The sequence below is a fragment of the Nicotiana tabacum genome, chromosome 20 (genome assembly GCF_000715075.1).
Source record: "Nicotiana tabacum cultivar K326 chromosome 20, ASM71507v2, whole genome shotgun sequence".
NCBI lineage: Eukaryota > Viridiplantae > Streptophyta > Magnoliopsida > Solanales > Solanaceae > Nicotiana > Nicotiana tabacum.
This window is the reverse complement of record NC_134099.1, coordinates 42933667-42948808: the sequence shown is the minus strand read 5'-3', so window position 1 is coordinate 42948808 and position 15142 is coordinate 42933667. Positions and strand designations below refer to the sequence as shown.

Sequence of the window (15142 nt, the reverse complement as noted above, 5' to 3'; positions counted from 1 at the left end):
AGGTACAACCTTCTCCTTTTTCACTTAAGTTTTATACTAACCTATTGCAGGTATTCAAGTAAGAGGAATCGAAGCACCCTCCAACTCGAAGACCTTAGGTTTTAAAGCATGCGTTGCACTCTTTTTCCCTTAGACCGGGTTTCATCCCAAATGGGTTTTACCGGCGAGGTTTTTAACGAGGCAACATCCATATGCTACCTAAGGAGAACCCATCAAGTATTCGAGGCTTCTCTTCGATCAACCCCTAATACTGGGAGGCATCGCCCCGGGAGGTTTCCTCTTCAATGAAATCGAACTATGCCTAGGAGCATCTCGACAAGGGAATGCTGTATTGGGCCAAACGGTCAAATGAACCGTGTCTATATAGAATAATCGAGCCTCCAAAAGCAAAAAACATGTAGACATATATCAAATAATTGAGTAAGCCTCTTTGCTTATCAAAACACTCGAAGAAGTTCACTACTTTCGCGCAAAAACTGCTTAAGGGCCAAAAATCCTCGAACACTCGGGGACTGTCTTTGACAGTCAGCTCGTCGAAGCCATCAAAAACTCGAATTAGTAAGACCTCAATAAGGCAACCTCGAGCTTGTCAGCCCTCAGTGAGGAAATACAAAATCTGTAAAACCTCAACAAGGCATGCCAAAACTTATAAGACCTTCAAAAGGCATAACCCCGATATTAAGACCAAGGCTATATATCGAACTTGTAAGATCCCTAAAAAGGCATACCCTCAATATAGGTGCCGAGGTCATCTCACCCAGGGACTAAAGGCTACGGCCGAACAGAAAGACTACGGTCATATCAAAAGGCTCCGGCCAAATTAACGTGGCTCGGAGACATCCGACTGCTGCCACAAAATTAAAGGCCTCTAAATACTTTGAAAAGAACCGGTTAATCAGGCTACCACCGGCATAAGCAAAAGAGCTTCGATCATATCAACTCCAAACAATAACGAGGCTTCGAGATAATCAGCCTTCAGCAAAAAGGCTTCGAAAAATCAGCCTTCAAGAGAACCTCCCGAGGTACTCATTTATCGTCATATATCGACTCATAATCGAGGTTTTTATTTGAGCCGTCGAAGAGTCGGACAAACACAAAACATGCCAAGGCAGAATCAAAACTTCAAAGTCTTCAGCCAAAACGGGGAAAACTATAGCCATATCATAGGTCGCATTCGACCCTATCTAAAAGTGCCTAAGGGCCAATGCGTAAGAGCCTAAGGGCCAGCATAAAAAAGCGCCTAAGGGCCAGCCTAAAAAAGCGCCTAAGGGCCAACCTAAAAGAGCCTAAGGGTCAATATGCTGGAAACCTAAGGGTCGATGAGCTCGAGTCAGAATTTGACTCGAGGATCGAACACCGAAAGGTCAACTATCACCAATCGTTCATCGAGCATGAAACCCTGAGGGGTATATATCATAAGTCCGATATACCGAATTGGTTATCGGTAAACATCAAAATTTATTCCAAAAGGAAATGGGAAAAGAAGAAATGACGAAAAGCAAAATTCATATATATATATATATATATATATATATATATATATGATAAAGTTTCATGAAGACATATTTACAAGGCTCAAGCCTGGAGCCCTTACACAAAAATAAAAGCGAACAAATGAAAACCTAATCTACCACTGGGGTCACTTGACCAAACGGAGCTCCCTCGGAAGTTGTACCTTCAACGGCCTGGTCTTCGACCCCAGGAATATCGATAGCCCCATCCCCCTAGGGGCCTTCACCATCATCTTCGTCATCCTCCGAGCCACTGGTCAATTCACTGTATGAACCATCCTCAGAAGAAAGTAGAGTTGCCGATTCTTTCTCTAGGGCCTTCGTTCTCTCGATCTCGGTAGACAAATCGATGCCCCCTGCATACACATCCTCGAAAGACTATCTCTGAGATCTTAATCGGGCATGTTCTAAGGCTCAGGATAGTTTAAGCTCGGCCTCTTCGGACACCTTCCTGGCTCGAGCATTTGCAGCAACAGTATCTTTTTGATATGAGGACATGAGCGTAGCAGCTTCGGACCTAGCTGCAGATATCTCAACAACTAGTTCAGCGTGGAGAGCTTCGTACTTGCGGCTTTCTCCCCTCGCCCCTTGAAGTTGACACTCAACCGAGGTTAGCTTCTCTTGAAGAGTTTCTTTATCGGAAGACACCTCATCCATGTGCTGCTCAGCCCAAGGATTTTGATATCTCTCGTTCTAAGCTCCTCCCGCATTAGGTCATCTTTTTTCTTGAGCTGAAAAAATCAAATTAAGGTACCAAACACTCAATTAACTGAAGCGCAAAAGTAAGCCCACGAAGGTTGTATTACCTCGAGATCGGCCCGCTCTCGAGACATCCTCTCCAAATGAGCTCGAAGGTCACCTATCTCCCCCTCTTTTTGGGCGCGAAGGGCTTTGAGTTTGTCCAATTCAGAAACAAGCTTCCTAAATTCGTCCTCATAATGAGCCAACTCTGCTTGTGACTTGGAAAAGGCTTGGTTGGAGAGCTTTAAAGCCTGAAAACACAAAAGAAAGGAGTCAGAAAAGCAAGAATTGGAACACAAAAAATAGCGGTCAAATCAAGATTACCTATTGTCGAAGCTTCTCGACTTCTTCGTAGATCAATGAGGTGTCGATATCGGGGCCTTCCTCAACCCCAACAAAAAATCCTTCAAACATACTATTCTCTTCGAGGGATGCCCCCACGACGGGAATTTTCATGTCTTGGGCATCCCGTATTTGCCCAGGAGAGAATGATGGGCCCGACAGAGGCTCATCTACGTTGATCACCTCGACTGGGTCGACGGGGGCCCTCTCCCTCTTATGAGGGGCTTCATCATTGGTTTCTTTGGGTTCATCAACCAGGTGCCCCTCGGTATCTGATATGTTTTGGTCGATGGTCGTCCCGGGGACTCGTCTAAGCCCCCTTTTAAAATTCCCTTAGTTCGGGTCGGGACCACCTCGGTGGCCTCAGTTCTAGTAGCCTCCGACTCAGTCTCCTTCAGCTTAATAGATTTCGAGGTAGTAGCACTTCTTCTCCCCCTAAGTACCAGAGGGAAATCATCACTCTTTTCACCCTCGGCATAAAGACTTTCGGCCGCCTCCCGAGTTGAGGCCACTGAATCGGCCTTGAGCATTTGAACTTTAGCCTTTTTGGCTTCGGGGACCCGGCCGATGATTTCTTCTTTCTTTTTTTCTTCTTAGAAGGCTTCAGGATACTGCTTCTCCAGGCGGGGGTTACCTCATCAAAATAGCCTCTCCAAGTCCTGCATAGTCATAAAGGATGAGAATAGTAGCAAGAGATATCTTCTCTAAAGAACTCAAGTATGAATAGAGATAAGACTCACCATGATTTGTGGCCTCCCAACGGGCCTTATCCAGATCGCACCACACACGCTTAGCATACGGGTAGATTGAATCGAGTCGTCGGATCCAGCTAGGGAGATCCTCGACGGCACCAGGGTACCACTCAGCGACTGTATCATCGAAAAAACTCAATTCGAGGGCAAGAAAAGATATTCGATTAAGCGAAACATGTTTTACTTACGATTCATATTCCATTCCTCAGGGAATGGAATTCTCTCAGCAGGGATAAGGTCTTGAGTCCTGACTCGGACGAAGCGGCTCATCCATCCTCGGTCCTTGTCTTCGTCGATGCTAGCAAAAAAGACCTTCGGGTATCGACGTTTCAGATTAATTAGGCCACCTCGATAAAGTCAGGGTCTATACAATCTAAGTAAATGGTCGAGGGTAAAAGGCATCCCCTCAACCATGTTTGAGAAATACCTAATCATATAAACAATGCACCAGAATGATGGGTAAATTTGTCCAAGTGCCCCCTGATATTGATTGCAGAAATAAAGGATCACTGGATCTATTGGTGGTAAAGAGGCTTCTATCTAGCCTAAGTTGAAAGGATACGTGTATACACTAAGGAAACCGGCCTTGTGCTTGGTTATGTCTTCTCCTCGTGAAGGAATGTCTACCTGCACCGCCTTCTCCCAATGGCAGTCGGCCTTTACCTTCTCGATTTCAGTTATTAAACTGACATATCGAGACATAGGTTTGCATCATCCCAAAATAGAGGAGGGGTTTTCAACCTGGAAATCAGAAGATGTATCATAAGGCTCGGGAGTACACTCTTCGATACTAGGAAGAACTACCAGTTTACCTTTAGTCGTTCGAGAAGACAATGGAGCTTTTTCCTTTTGAGGAACAGTTTTAGAGGTCTTCGCCATTTCTAAAGGGAAGGATCCGAGAAAATGAAAAATGTCATTAGAAGAGAAAAGGGAGAGTTTAAGAAAATTGAAAGGGGCTAAATAAAATCTTGGAAGCACTAAGGGAATAATATCGGCAAAAGTTATGGGGTTTTGTCTATTTATAAAGACTGTTTGAACGTGCTAAGGAAGCAAAAAGGCCGACCGTTGGCTACCTACAATTAATGATTTTGAGAATCATACCAAAGAAACCCTTCAGTCACTTCAACCGATTACATCACGACATTGACGTTAGACAAGAGCACCGGGAATCGGATTGTCATAAATTATTAAGAACAATCTATGAGTTGGGCTCGAGTAGTCATTCGCTCGATTATAAAGCCCCAGGGCTATCTTTACTTCGAGTTCGAGCTAGTTCTCGCTTGGGGATTATTCATAAAGCCTCAGGGCTATCTTTATTTTGAGTTCGAGCCAGCTCTCACTTGGGGATTATTCATAAAGCCTCGGGGCTATCTTTACTTTGAGTTCGAGCCAGTTCTAACTTGGGGATTATTCATAAAGCCTCAGGGCTATCTTTACTTCGAGTTCGAGCCAGTTCTCACTCGGGGACTATTCATAAAGCCTCGAGTCTATCTTTACTTCGAGTTAGAGCCAGTTCTCACTCGAGGACTATTCATAAAGCCTCAGGGCTATCTTTACTTCGAGTTTGAGCCAGTTCTCACTCGGGGACTATTTATAGAGCCTCAGGGCTATATTCTACCCAAGTTCAAGCAAACTCTCACTCGAGGAACTATTTGTAAGGGCCTAAAGGCTATATTTATTTTCAGATCATCGAACAAATGGTCACCCGGTCGCTGAGTCCAAAGATTACTTGGGTTCGAGAAAATTCTCACTTAATGACTGCCAACAAATCCTAAAAGGGCTAGGTTTATTTCAAAAAATCGAGGCTCAGCTCTCACTCAATTCGGGTTCAGAAATCCTGGTGACCTAAGTTCGCATCAAATCAATTCGAGCTTGGTCCGAAGGATAACAAAGGACTTCAAGAAGCATCGTATTAATTAAATTTAAAACCTAAGGGTTTATTATTATTATTATGTTCCGAATCCAGTATTTGGACTAATCTTCAGAGCCATACACTTGGATTTTTCACAAACAAAGGCAGAACGGAATTCAACACAAATCAAAGGCAAAATGAAGACATTCATGTATTAATAAAAGATGCTTTACAAAACCCACGAGGGGTCCTTACGCAGAAACAAAGAAGCAAAAAATAACAGTCGAAAGCCTAATCTACTTTCGAGGGTATATCCTCTGGAGCGACATCTTCGAGAACCGTTTCCCCGGGGACCCCATTTCGATCTTTAGACCATTGTTTTCAGGAATCCCCTCCGAAGCAGCAATAGATAAGGAAAAGGCTATAGCCTATCAAAGAGCAAAAGCTTTTAACAAGTCGGGAAAATTGTGGCCTGGTGAAAAACTTGGCGAGTCTAGGTCTCGTCAGCACTACTATTGTGAAGCCACTTCTTGACAAATTGCACCTGTGCAGGATGCAAAAGTCAGTAGATAACACCGTCTCACTCCATGGAAAGCAAAAAGAGTGAAACGCCACACCAGATTGAAGTTAAGAGAGATTAGCTGCGGTTTACAGTCCACATGTTTTCTGATGCGGAAAAATCTGAGGCCTCTCTCTCATTATTTCGGGCCAACGATAACAACAACCCAGTATAATCCCACTCAGTAGGAAAAAACTCTGAAAAGAGCCATGGCATAACTGGCAAAGCCGCTGCCGTATGACCTTACGGTCACGGGCTTGAACTATAGAAATAGGAATTTGGAGGAAGATGTAGAGAATGGTAGGGCTAAAGGCTGTTGAAGAAAGACTGAGTGAAGTCTTGACTCAAGCAATCCCCCATTTATAGAGAGACAGTAACGTAACCGACAGCGCAATCAATGCCTTTATCAACGACGCAATCAATACTTTTGGGGAAACGGATCGGCGGCGCAATCACCGCTTTTGGAAAATGAACTGGCAGTATATTCAATGCTTCTAGAGAAATGAACCGATGCGATATTTCAGTCGTTTCGAGCGCCTACGTCGCCAGCATGATGTCATCACAGGAGGTTCGATAAAGTCGAGGTCAAGATCATTTCTTATCTTTTCATTCTAAAAAACGCAGGGACTATCAGAATACAGTCAAAATTAGGGAAGACCTATTTGAGGCTTTTGCGGCAGTTCAAGTCCGGCCTCGATGGGATCAAAGCTCGGTCCAAGGCCCGTCCCCGAAGCACTCGCCTAGGCAGAGTACTTCGAAGGCCCACTATGGTCGATCTCAGGGCAGTATAATCGATGATCGTCATGGAAAGGTGGGAAAGCTCCCCAATATACATGTTTAGAGCTGACGAGGTCTGCAAGAATAGTACAAATCCGTACTAAGTCGTTTTACAGCTGTACCAATAGCATTTCCTCGTTATTATTAGTCATGTACTATGTGGGAATTCCCCCTCCCCTATATAAAGGAGACCTTTATCATTTTGTAAGGGATTCACATTATTACACAACATATTGAATACAATACAACATTCTTTGCTCTTTGGTAACAGAACTATTCTTCACATTTATTGCTTATTCTTTCATTGTTCATTCATTGTTCTTCATTTATTGCTCATTATTGGCCGTAAAAAGTCATCTTTGAGGCCCCCATTATCGTTGATTCACCACCAATTCTTTGTTGCTATTAGCCCCGTTTAGACCTCGAGGCCCTGCTCCAGCCAACTCGAGGCCCAACCTTGTGACCCTATTGGTTTGCATTTCTTATTTTCTTCACTTACATTTAGCATCTATCGCCTAACAACTAATATAGAAATAAATCATGTATTTTTAGAACTACAATATCAAATATAATTGTAATTACCATTTTCAAGGTAAACAATGAAGTTCATACAAGTCCAAGTAAAAAAGGAATATTTATTTATTTATGTTACTTTATCAACTTATTCATCCCTTAGAGAGATTATTATTAAATTACTTTCAACATATACAATTTACTATTTATATACAAAATAATGTATTAGACTCCAATCTTACCGAGCTTCACGAATGATTTGAACGGTTGAATAAAAAATCACAGACAACTACCTCTTTAATGTCCCATTCACTTTCTCCTCTATAAGTTATCGGTGTAAATTTCCTTTTCCAGTTTGGCCCAGAGTAATTTTTTATTTCTAATTTGGTCTACAATAATTTCCTTTCCAATTTGGTCTAGACTCTAAAGTAATTTGTCCATAAATACCAATGCTATAGAAGTCTTCATTCAAGGCAAGGCAAGGGGCTTGAATATGGAACTGAATGAAGATTTAGTTATGGATATTATCTTCCGCTTGCCTGTGAAGTACGCAATGTATTGTAAAGTTCGACGATAACAAACTTTGCGAACCAAATGTTTATCAAAGTTATGCTTTCCAATGGCTTCGAAGTTTGAATTCGAATATTAGATTTTGAGAAATTATTATTTGTCTGCATAGGGTGTTATTGCAAATGATTGAGAATATTCTTTAGAGTTTATATTTTAATTTTAAGGGATTTTGATAAAAATTTGAGTTCGTTTTGGTTGGAATTTTAGATTGAAACTCGAAAAAAAGACATAAATAAATTGTATATATTTTGTATATTAGGTGCACAAATAATATACAAAATATATACAACTACATAATAATATTTATGTTGTATATAAGTTTATGAAAATTATAGCTTTTCACTGAATTCTATAGAAAAAATTATATACAAGTTGTATGTATATTGTAGCATTCGACCAAATTCTGTACAATAAAAAGTTATACTCAAGTTGTATGTAGATTATAATTTCTGAACGAATTTATATATATTTTGTAATAAACTTTAGTTACTTTTAAAAATAGGAAAATCTAGTTAAACCGATCCTAATTTTGTATATATACGAAAAAAATCTCAAACAGAAATTGTGAAATGAATATAAGTCCAAGAAAAATCTTAGAATAAGCCCAAAAGACTCAAAGAGCCAAGAAAATTTTATTTCGATGACAAACAACAACAACAACAAATTGGTCTAAGGAGGGTCGGGGACAAACGTGGTTCCATAATACAATTACATCGAAATACAAACGAAAGAGAAACTTGAAACAGTAGTGGACAGTAGGTTCCATGAAAAGTGTCCGTTTTGCAAGAATTAGAGTGAACCAGAATGGCTAATGTTGAACTCATCAATATCCCAGAGCTCAAAAGAACCATTCACAAAATCGTAGTGTCCACCTTTCAGAGCAAGGCTTTTGTTCATCACAGCTTCCCTCACAAATGGATATGTCAGTAAGTTGGCTAGTGATTCATTTACTGCCTCCTGCTCAATGTCACACAAATATTTAACTTAATATATATATCTTTTCTTAAGTATCTGAAGTTGTAAAGTTTCAATTATTGAACTAAAAAATAGCATAGCTAGTTGAATTAGTATACTACTTTAATTACCTTCTCCAATATTGTACATTGTTCAGTAAAATCCTTGTCGCCATGTTCTCTCTTTACCTTTGCCTTTGATATCGAACAGATTTTGACCCATTCTTCGATGAAATCACTGCAACCAACATAATAAAAGTTTAAGACGTGGCATATGTTAATAAGTCCAGTTTGATTCTCAATTATTATCAGGAATCAAAAAAGAGAAATGAATTTACACAAATAGTCAGGATAATTCATTATTTACTTTTCTTTATAGGTATATATAAATTATATATTGGTTATATACGATTATATATATATATATATTATATAATCGCTAATTATTTTTAATTTAACCAGAGCGACTATTTAGGACAATTCTTCTAAGGAAGAACCAACCTGTCTATGGACCCATCATCAGGGATAGACATGAGTCCTTTTATACCTCCACAGCAGCTGTGTCCCATCACCAAAATATTCTCCACCTATAATGCAAGCTTAATTTTTATTTACAACTAGAAATAGATAGGAAGAAAAAGAAAAATGCAGGCAATTTAAAAAGTTTTAAAGTTAAAATAAGTGTGGAAAGAAATCTCTAATTATGGAAGCATGAAGTTATGAACAAATGTAATGTAATATATTTTTTATTTCTATCCAGCACGTGGATAAAATACTTAAGTTTATCTGTGTCAGTAAACATTAAAATAGCTTTCCTAAATAAAAGCCAATCAAGTACTCGATATCAAAGAAATATGAATTTAAAATTTATTTTTATGGCTTGTGATTTGATATTCATTTTTCTTTTTTGATATAAATTAACAAGAGTGAGTTGCTTTAGTGGTGTGCACCTTCCGCACTTCCTCACGAGATTGTGAGTTCGAGTCATCCCAAAAGCAAGGTGTGGAGTTTTTGGAGGGAGAGATGCCGATGGTCAATCGAAAACAACCTCTCTACCTTAGGGTAAGGGTAAAGTCTGCGTACACATTACCCTCCCCCAGACTCCACCCCCAGACTCCACAGGTGGGATTATTGGGTTGTTGTTTTTTGATATGAATGATGGTATTATTAATTGAAGCATTATTATTCAAATATTTAAAGTATTAGGATTTCTTTTAACTTAATTATGATTGTACGATAAAAGATTATATAAATAGAACATGTCATGTATTTGATTTTGTATATATATCGAGATCAAGTATTATCGATTTTATATAATTAAACAACGAAAGTAAGTGTTATCTGCCCGACTGCAGAATTAAATGATATCATACGTGATAAAAAGGACTAACCTTTAAGTGGACAATTGCATATTCAATAGATGCCCCAGCTCCAGAATATTTAATCTGTATATAACAAAAATTGGAGAAATTTATTTCCAAAACCTTGCATTATTGGTTAAAACTACATATAAAAAGATAAATAATGGGTGTTAATGATGCGCGCCTGTATAGTAACATCCATGTTTCAAAACTATGGAAAACTCAAAAAAAGTAAGTGACAAAACTTTATGCCATATCCACGTCACATTCTTTGACCCTTTCTTCCCTTTCGTTTGGTAATTTTGATTAGAGTTAGTTAACTCCCACCATGCTATCACCTTCACACAGTATTTCTTTCTTCTTATTTTCTTACTGTCATGAATGTAGTTTTTGCTTTTCTTGATCCAGCTTGGCTATTGAGTACGAGTACATAAAACATGTAATATGAACTAGTTATTTAGGATAATATTCGGAAACATTACAAAGAATATAATTTAAGTTATGATTTTCTTGTTCCACACAAGACAGAAGAAAGTAAATAGTAAGTCCTTCAAAATTTTGACTAATAATTAGCACAGATTTTAAAAAAGATATATAGAGATAAATTGAGACGATAATATAATTTACCTGGTCATAAGGAGGGACCATGTTGGCTATATTACGAACCAGAAAAGCCTCTCCTGGTTGGAAATTAAGTATGTGGGATGGGCACACTCTGGAATCGGAGCAGGCAAATACCAAAAACTGCATTTTTTATAAAAAATTATAAGCATTCATTAATTGCCTAAATATGTTGAGAAGGGGACAATGCGTATTAATTAATTACGATAATATTGAATATAAAGGTATGTGTCATAAATATAATATGTGGCGTAATATTACAAAGCATATGATTTTTATGCTTTTTTACCACATATATATAAGTAGTCACGAAAATGGAGTTATTGTGTATATATAATCGAAATCCGTTTGCCCATTATATTTTTATTCACACACACATTCCATTTTTACTATATATGGTATTATATTACTCCGGTCCATAATAAATGACTTTTTTACGTTTATATTTTGGTTCAAAATAAGTGACATTTACATAATAAAAAAGAAATCAACTTTATTTTTTCAAAATTTGCCCTTATTTATATTTTTCAATGTGTCGTGTTAACAATATGCCAACTTTAATTATGAGTAATTTAGTCCAAATATCTTTTTTTTCTAAGAATTAGTATTTTATTATAGGGTGTGTCAAAGGACAAAATGTCACAGCTTATTATAGACAAAAAGTCAGAAAAAGTCACCTATTAGATCTGTTAGAGTTCTACAACAATATGAAATAGTACTATTTTTTTTAAAAGGGATCCTTTTATTATTTGAGGTAAAATCTCAATTGAATTTTAAATTCTAAATGTTAGGACCTAATTCAATAAAGAAAGTTTTAATTAAAATTTTTTGTTTGTTGATTTTAAATTTCTAAATATTAGGAAAGTAACTTAAATTATAATTTTGTTAAATGCAAAATCTGTTTTTAAAAGGTAAAAAGACGAACGATATTTTGTCAAGGGTATTCATACTTTTAATATAGTATAGATTATGATTTACCTTTGGGCTTTGATCTTTTGCGAGCTCATCGTACAACTCGGGATCTTTGCTGCAAAAAGAAAATGCAAGTTGAAAGGTTAGAAATGCTGAATTTACAAGGTTAGTTTTGGCAAAAAAAGATTACGCAAAAAAGACTAGAAGAAACTGTTTAAGGCCACTTTTCTCATCTAAAAATATATATAATGCTGTCAAAATGACTTCCTTTCCCAAACAATCTTTTTATGCCTTTTACGGCAGAGTAATAGTGATAACTTACTCATATTTCTCAGTCTTGAAGTAGGCGAATCCGGAGCGGATCCTCTCATCCGGGTTAAACTCTTTCTTCGCTCCTCCATTAGTGGCGTTTTCATATGATTCCCCAGCCATTTTCTTGACCTGCAAACCACGAGAGATATATTGGCCGTGCGAATAAAGTCACACATAATAAGTTGATAAGCAAAAAAAAACTATATAACAAGAATGTACTTAAAATCTTAATGTTATAGGTCTATCAGAAAAAAAACAAGCAGATAGTATATATCATACTAAGTCAAGAGTGTTTTTGGGTTAATTTTAGTCCAAAAATGATAATAACATGTCTAGCGATAAACAAAATATTAAAATGTCTCGAGTTTGAGTTTGGAGAATTGAGTCCTCCCGACAGGATGCGCTTCACTTAGGAAACCAAATTATTTGAACAAAAAGAAAATATCCTAAAACTTTAATCAATTTCTTGTAACAGCATTAATTGTTGGAACACCACCAACATGCAGCCTCTTCTATTGTTTGAACTTACTATGGAAGATCTAGAAAAATTCATAACAGAGAGCTGAACTATGTGGGAAAAAAAAAAGAAGAAAAAGTTTTTGGAGATTATGAAGGTTTAATTGTACCTCTTATTGAGACGTGAATAAAGTTGTATAGCAAGAAGAAGTTTCTCTAACAAGTAAACACACTCAAAAATGCTGTGCTATACAAGGACAGTATGAGGAGTATTTATAGAAAGGGATTTAGCCAGGTGCAGACACTAATTGCATGGTTTTTTCTTGTCTATGGGGAAATTATTTTTTTTTTTTAATGAATATTGGATATTCAACGCCAAAACATATGGATCGAACATGGAAAGTTGTCAGCCATTTTTGTAGTTCAGTTATAATATATCGGGCATGGGATTCATCTGGTTTCATTTTATCATTTTAAAAAGAAAAATAATTCATGGTCCAAATGAGACAGCTCAAGAGTTAAGATATATATTCATACGTAGTATCATGAGTTGGAGGTCTAGCCCAAAATCGGGTATATCAGTGTATAATTTATGTTACCAGCTAGAGAGGAAAAAATTCAATAAATCTGACCGGCTATTTACGTAAAGATCCCTTTATACTTAATGTTAAGCTCATCATCAATTAAATCGGTCTCAATCATAATATGATTAGTTGGAATCGAGTATTTAAATCATATTGTTCTATTTATCAGATCAGATCTATTTTTCAATCAAATACTTCTTTGAAGAAAATTAATTAGGTATATATTCTCTAAACATAAAAATTCTCAACTATAATATTCACACGGTCTATTCTACATGAATATACAAGTATAATTTCAGCGCACAGAAAAAAAGTTCATGACAAGAATAACGGATCTAAAGTTTGTGTAACAACAACAAAGAAGCATTAATCCTCAAAAATTTACTGTCACAGAATATTGTAAGTCTTTCGAGATTATTTTCCTCTATTTGATTTTAGGTCTATTTCGTTTCTTTTTATCATGTTCAATCATCAAACCATTAATACACCTATGAATCGGTCTTTATAAAGTTCTACGTATGAGATGACTAAACTACTGATCTCATGCGACCTCCCATTTTATCCTCTTAAGTATAATATTTGCACCATGTGTTAGAAGTGATCACCGTTAATATGTCGATATTGTTTAATTGTACATCCATCTTCATACATGCATTTACAGTTCCTTTTGGACATAGTTCTGGAATAATTTGTAACTACCACCACAGACGACCATGACATGGATCTCGAAAATTTATCTAAACAGCTGTGTTTTCTAGCTAGTCTTTAACAAGTTTGAATTAAACTTTCAAACATAGAACTATTACATATAGTAGTAAACAATGCAGCATGAATTAAACGAGTGAAATTAAATTGGTTTGTTTGCTAAGTTTTGGTAGGGAAAATCACATGGTTAGAAGGTCATAACCGAAACGTGGGCACGCGTAGGCACGAGCGCATTTGTTTAATGTGAAATACAGCTTTCCCATATTGTGTGATCCCATGTATGATTATTCTATTTGACTAATTATATAATGCTACTTCTAAAACTTCTCCAATCCCAAAAACGATAGTAGGGTTTAACGTATATATGAGAGTTGACGGATTAATTTTTTGTATTTATTCAAAATTGATGTATTAGTTGATCCTTTGAAAACTTTACAAAATTAGGAACTACCAAAAAAGATACTATGATTTGTAAATTTATCTTAATATGTGTTACGACCCAAAATCCTAACCTATCGTGATGACGCCTAACGTGGTACTAGGCAATCCGACATTTCCAAAATATTTCCCAACAGTTAACAAACTAAGTCAAAGTAGTTTTAAATGACAAAAATTCTCATAAACGGGGTAAAACTCAAAATACAAGTGCGGAAAATTCCCAAATCGAGGTGTCACTGAACTCATGAGCATCTATACATCACCAGCCTAGAAAAATAATGACTATGAAAGTCTGGATCTAAATACAACAACAAAAAAAAAGATAAGCAAGGAGAAACAAGGATTGCGAACGCCGGACAGCTACCTCGAAGTCTCCAACAATCAGCTGTGCGAAATATCAACACCCACCGCGTCCAGAAATGCATGGATCTGTACACGGAGTGCAGGATATAGCATGAGTACAACCAACTCAGTAAGTAGCAAGACTAAATAAAGAACTGAAAGTAGTGACGAGCTCTGCAATTATAGTTCAATTTCAGTAATTTCAACATAGGAAAAATATGCATGCTTTCAATTTCGACAATATAGGCTATAAATTAGCTACCTCATATCAAATTCGAGTAAAACAGAACGTAACATCTTTTAGGGAACTTCCACACGGTGATATATGGCAGCTTAGTGCAATAATAATGACATCAAGAGCATCCTATCAAAGCAACAATCACTCAGTCTTTCTCAATATCTCAACACTCGGTACTTGACACTCAACACTTGGCACTTAACACTCGTACTCAATAGGTATCTGTGCTTGATAACTAGGGATTTTGATACATTTTATGTTCCTTCTTGCTTATGTTTTGATTAGAAATTCATACAAAATAGTTCTGAGAGGCTCACAAGTTGTGCTTGATTGCAGGTTTGATCAACAAAGTGATAAAATGTCAAAGATCAGCTCAAAAAGGAGTGAAACTTGCACAAGTCCCAAGATAAGGCAAAACTCAGGCAAAACAGGCCCAGTGCGGCCGCACACCACTTTGTGCGGTCCGCACTAGGAGATTCAGAGAGGTGGAATTCCAGGCAAAAAAGAAATGCAACCGCACTAGGATTTGTGCGGTCCACACTGAACACAATGCGGCCGCACTCGATTTGGTGCGGTCCGCAGAGCCAAGAATCAGAGAAGTTG

At 37.3% G+C, this 15142-nt stretch overlaps 1 protein-coding gene across 1 annotated transcript; it reads right to left on the bottom strand.

The window, feature by feature from the left end:
- Window positions 1–8228: 8228 nt before the first annotated feature.
- Window positions 8229–12488, bottom strand: LOC107821490 (carbonic anhydrase 2-like). The gene is made up of 8 exons (XM_075240905.1): window positions 12403–12488; window positions 11787–11905; window positions 11531–11579; window positions 10559–10675; window positions 9962–10015; window positions 9072–9157; window positions 8703–8808; window positions 8229–8574 (listed from the first exon to the last, which is right to left on the bottom strand). The coding sequence occupies exons 2-8, from the start codon at window positions 11894–11896 to the stop codon at window positions 8407–8409; spliced, it is 690 nt and encodes a 229-aa protein (XP_075097006.1). The 5' UTR covers window positions 11897–11905; window positions 12403–12488; the 3' UTR covers window positions 8229–8406.
- Between the last annotated feature and the right edge of the window lie 2654 nt (window positions 12489–15142).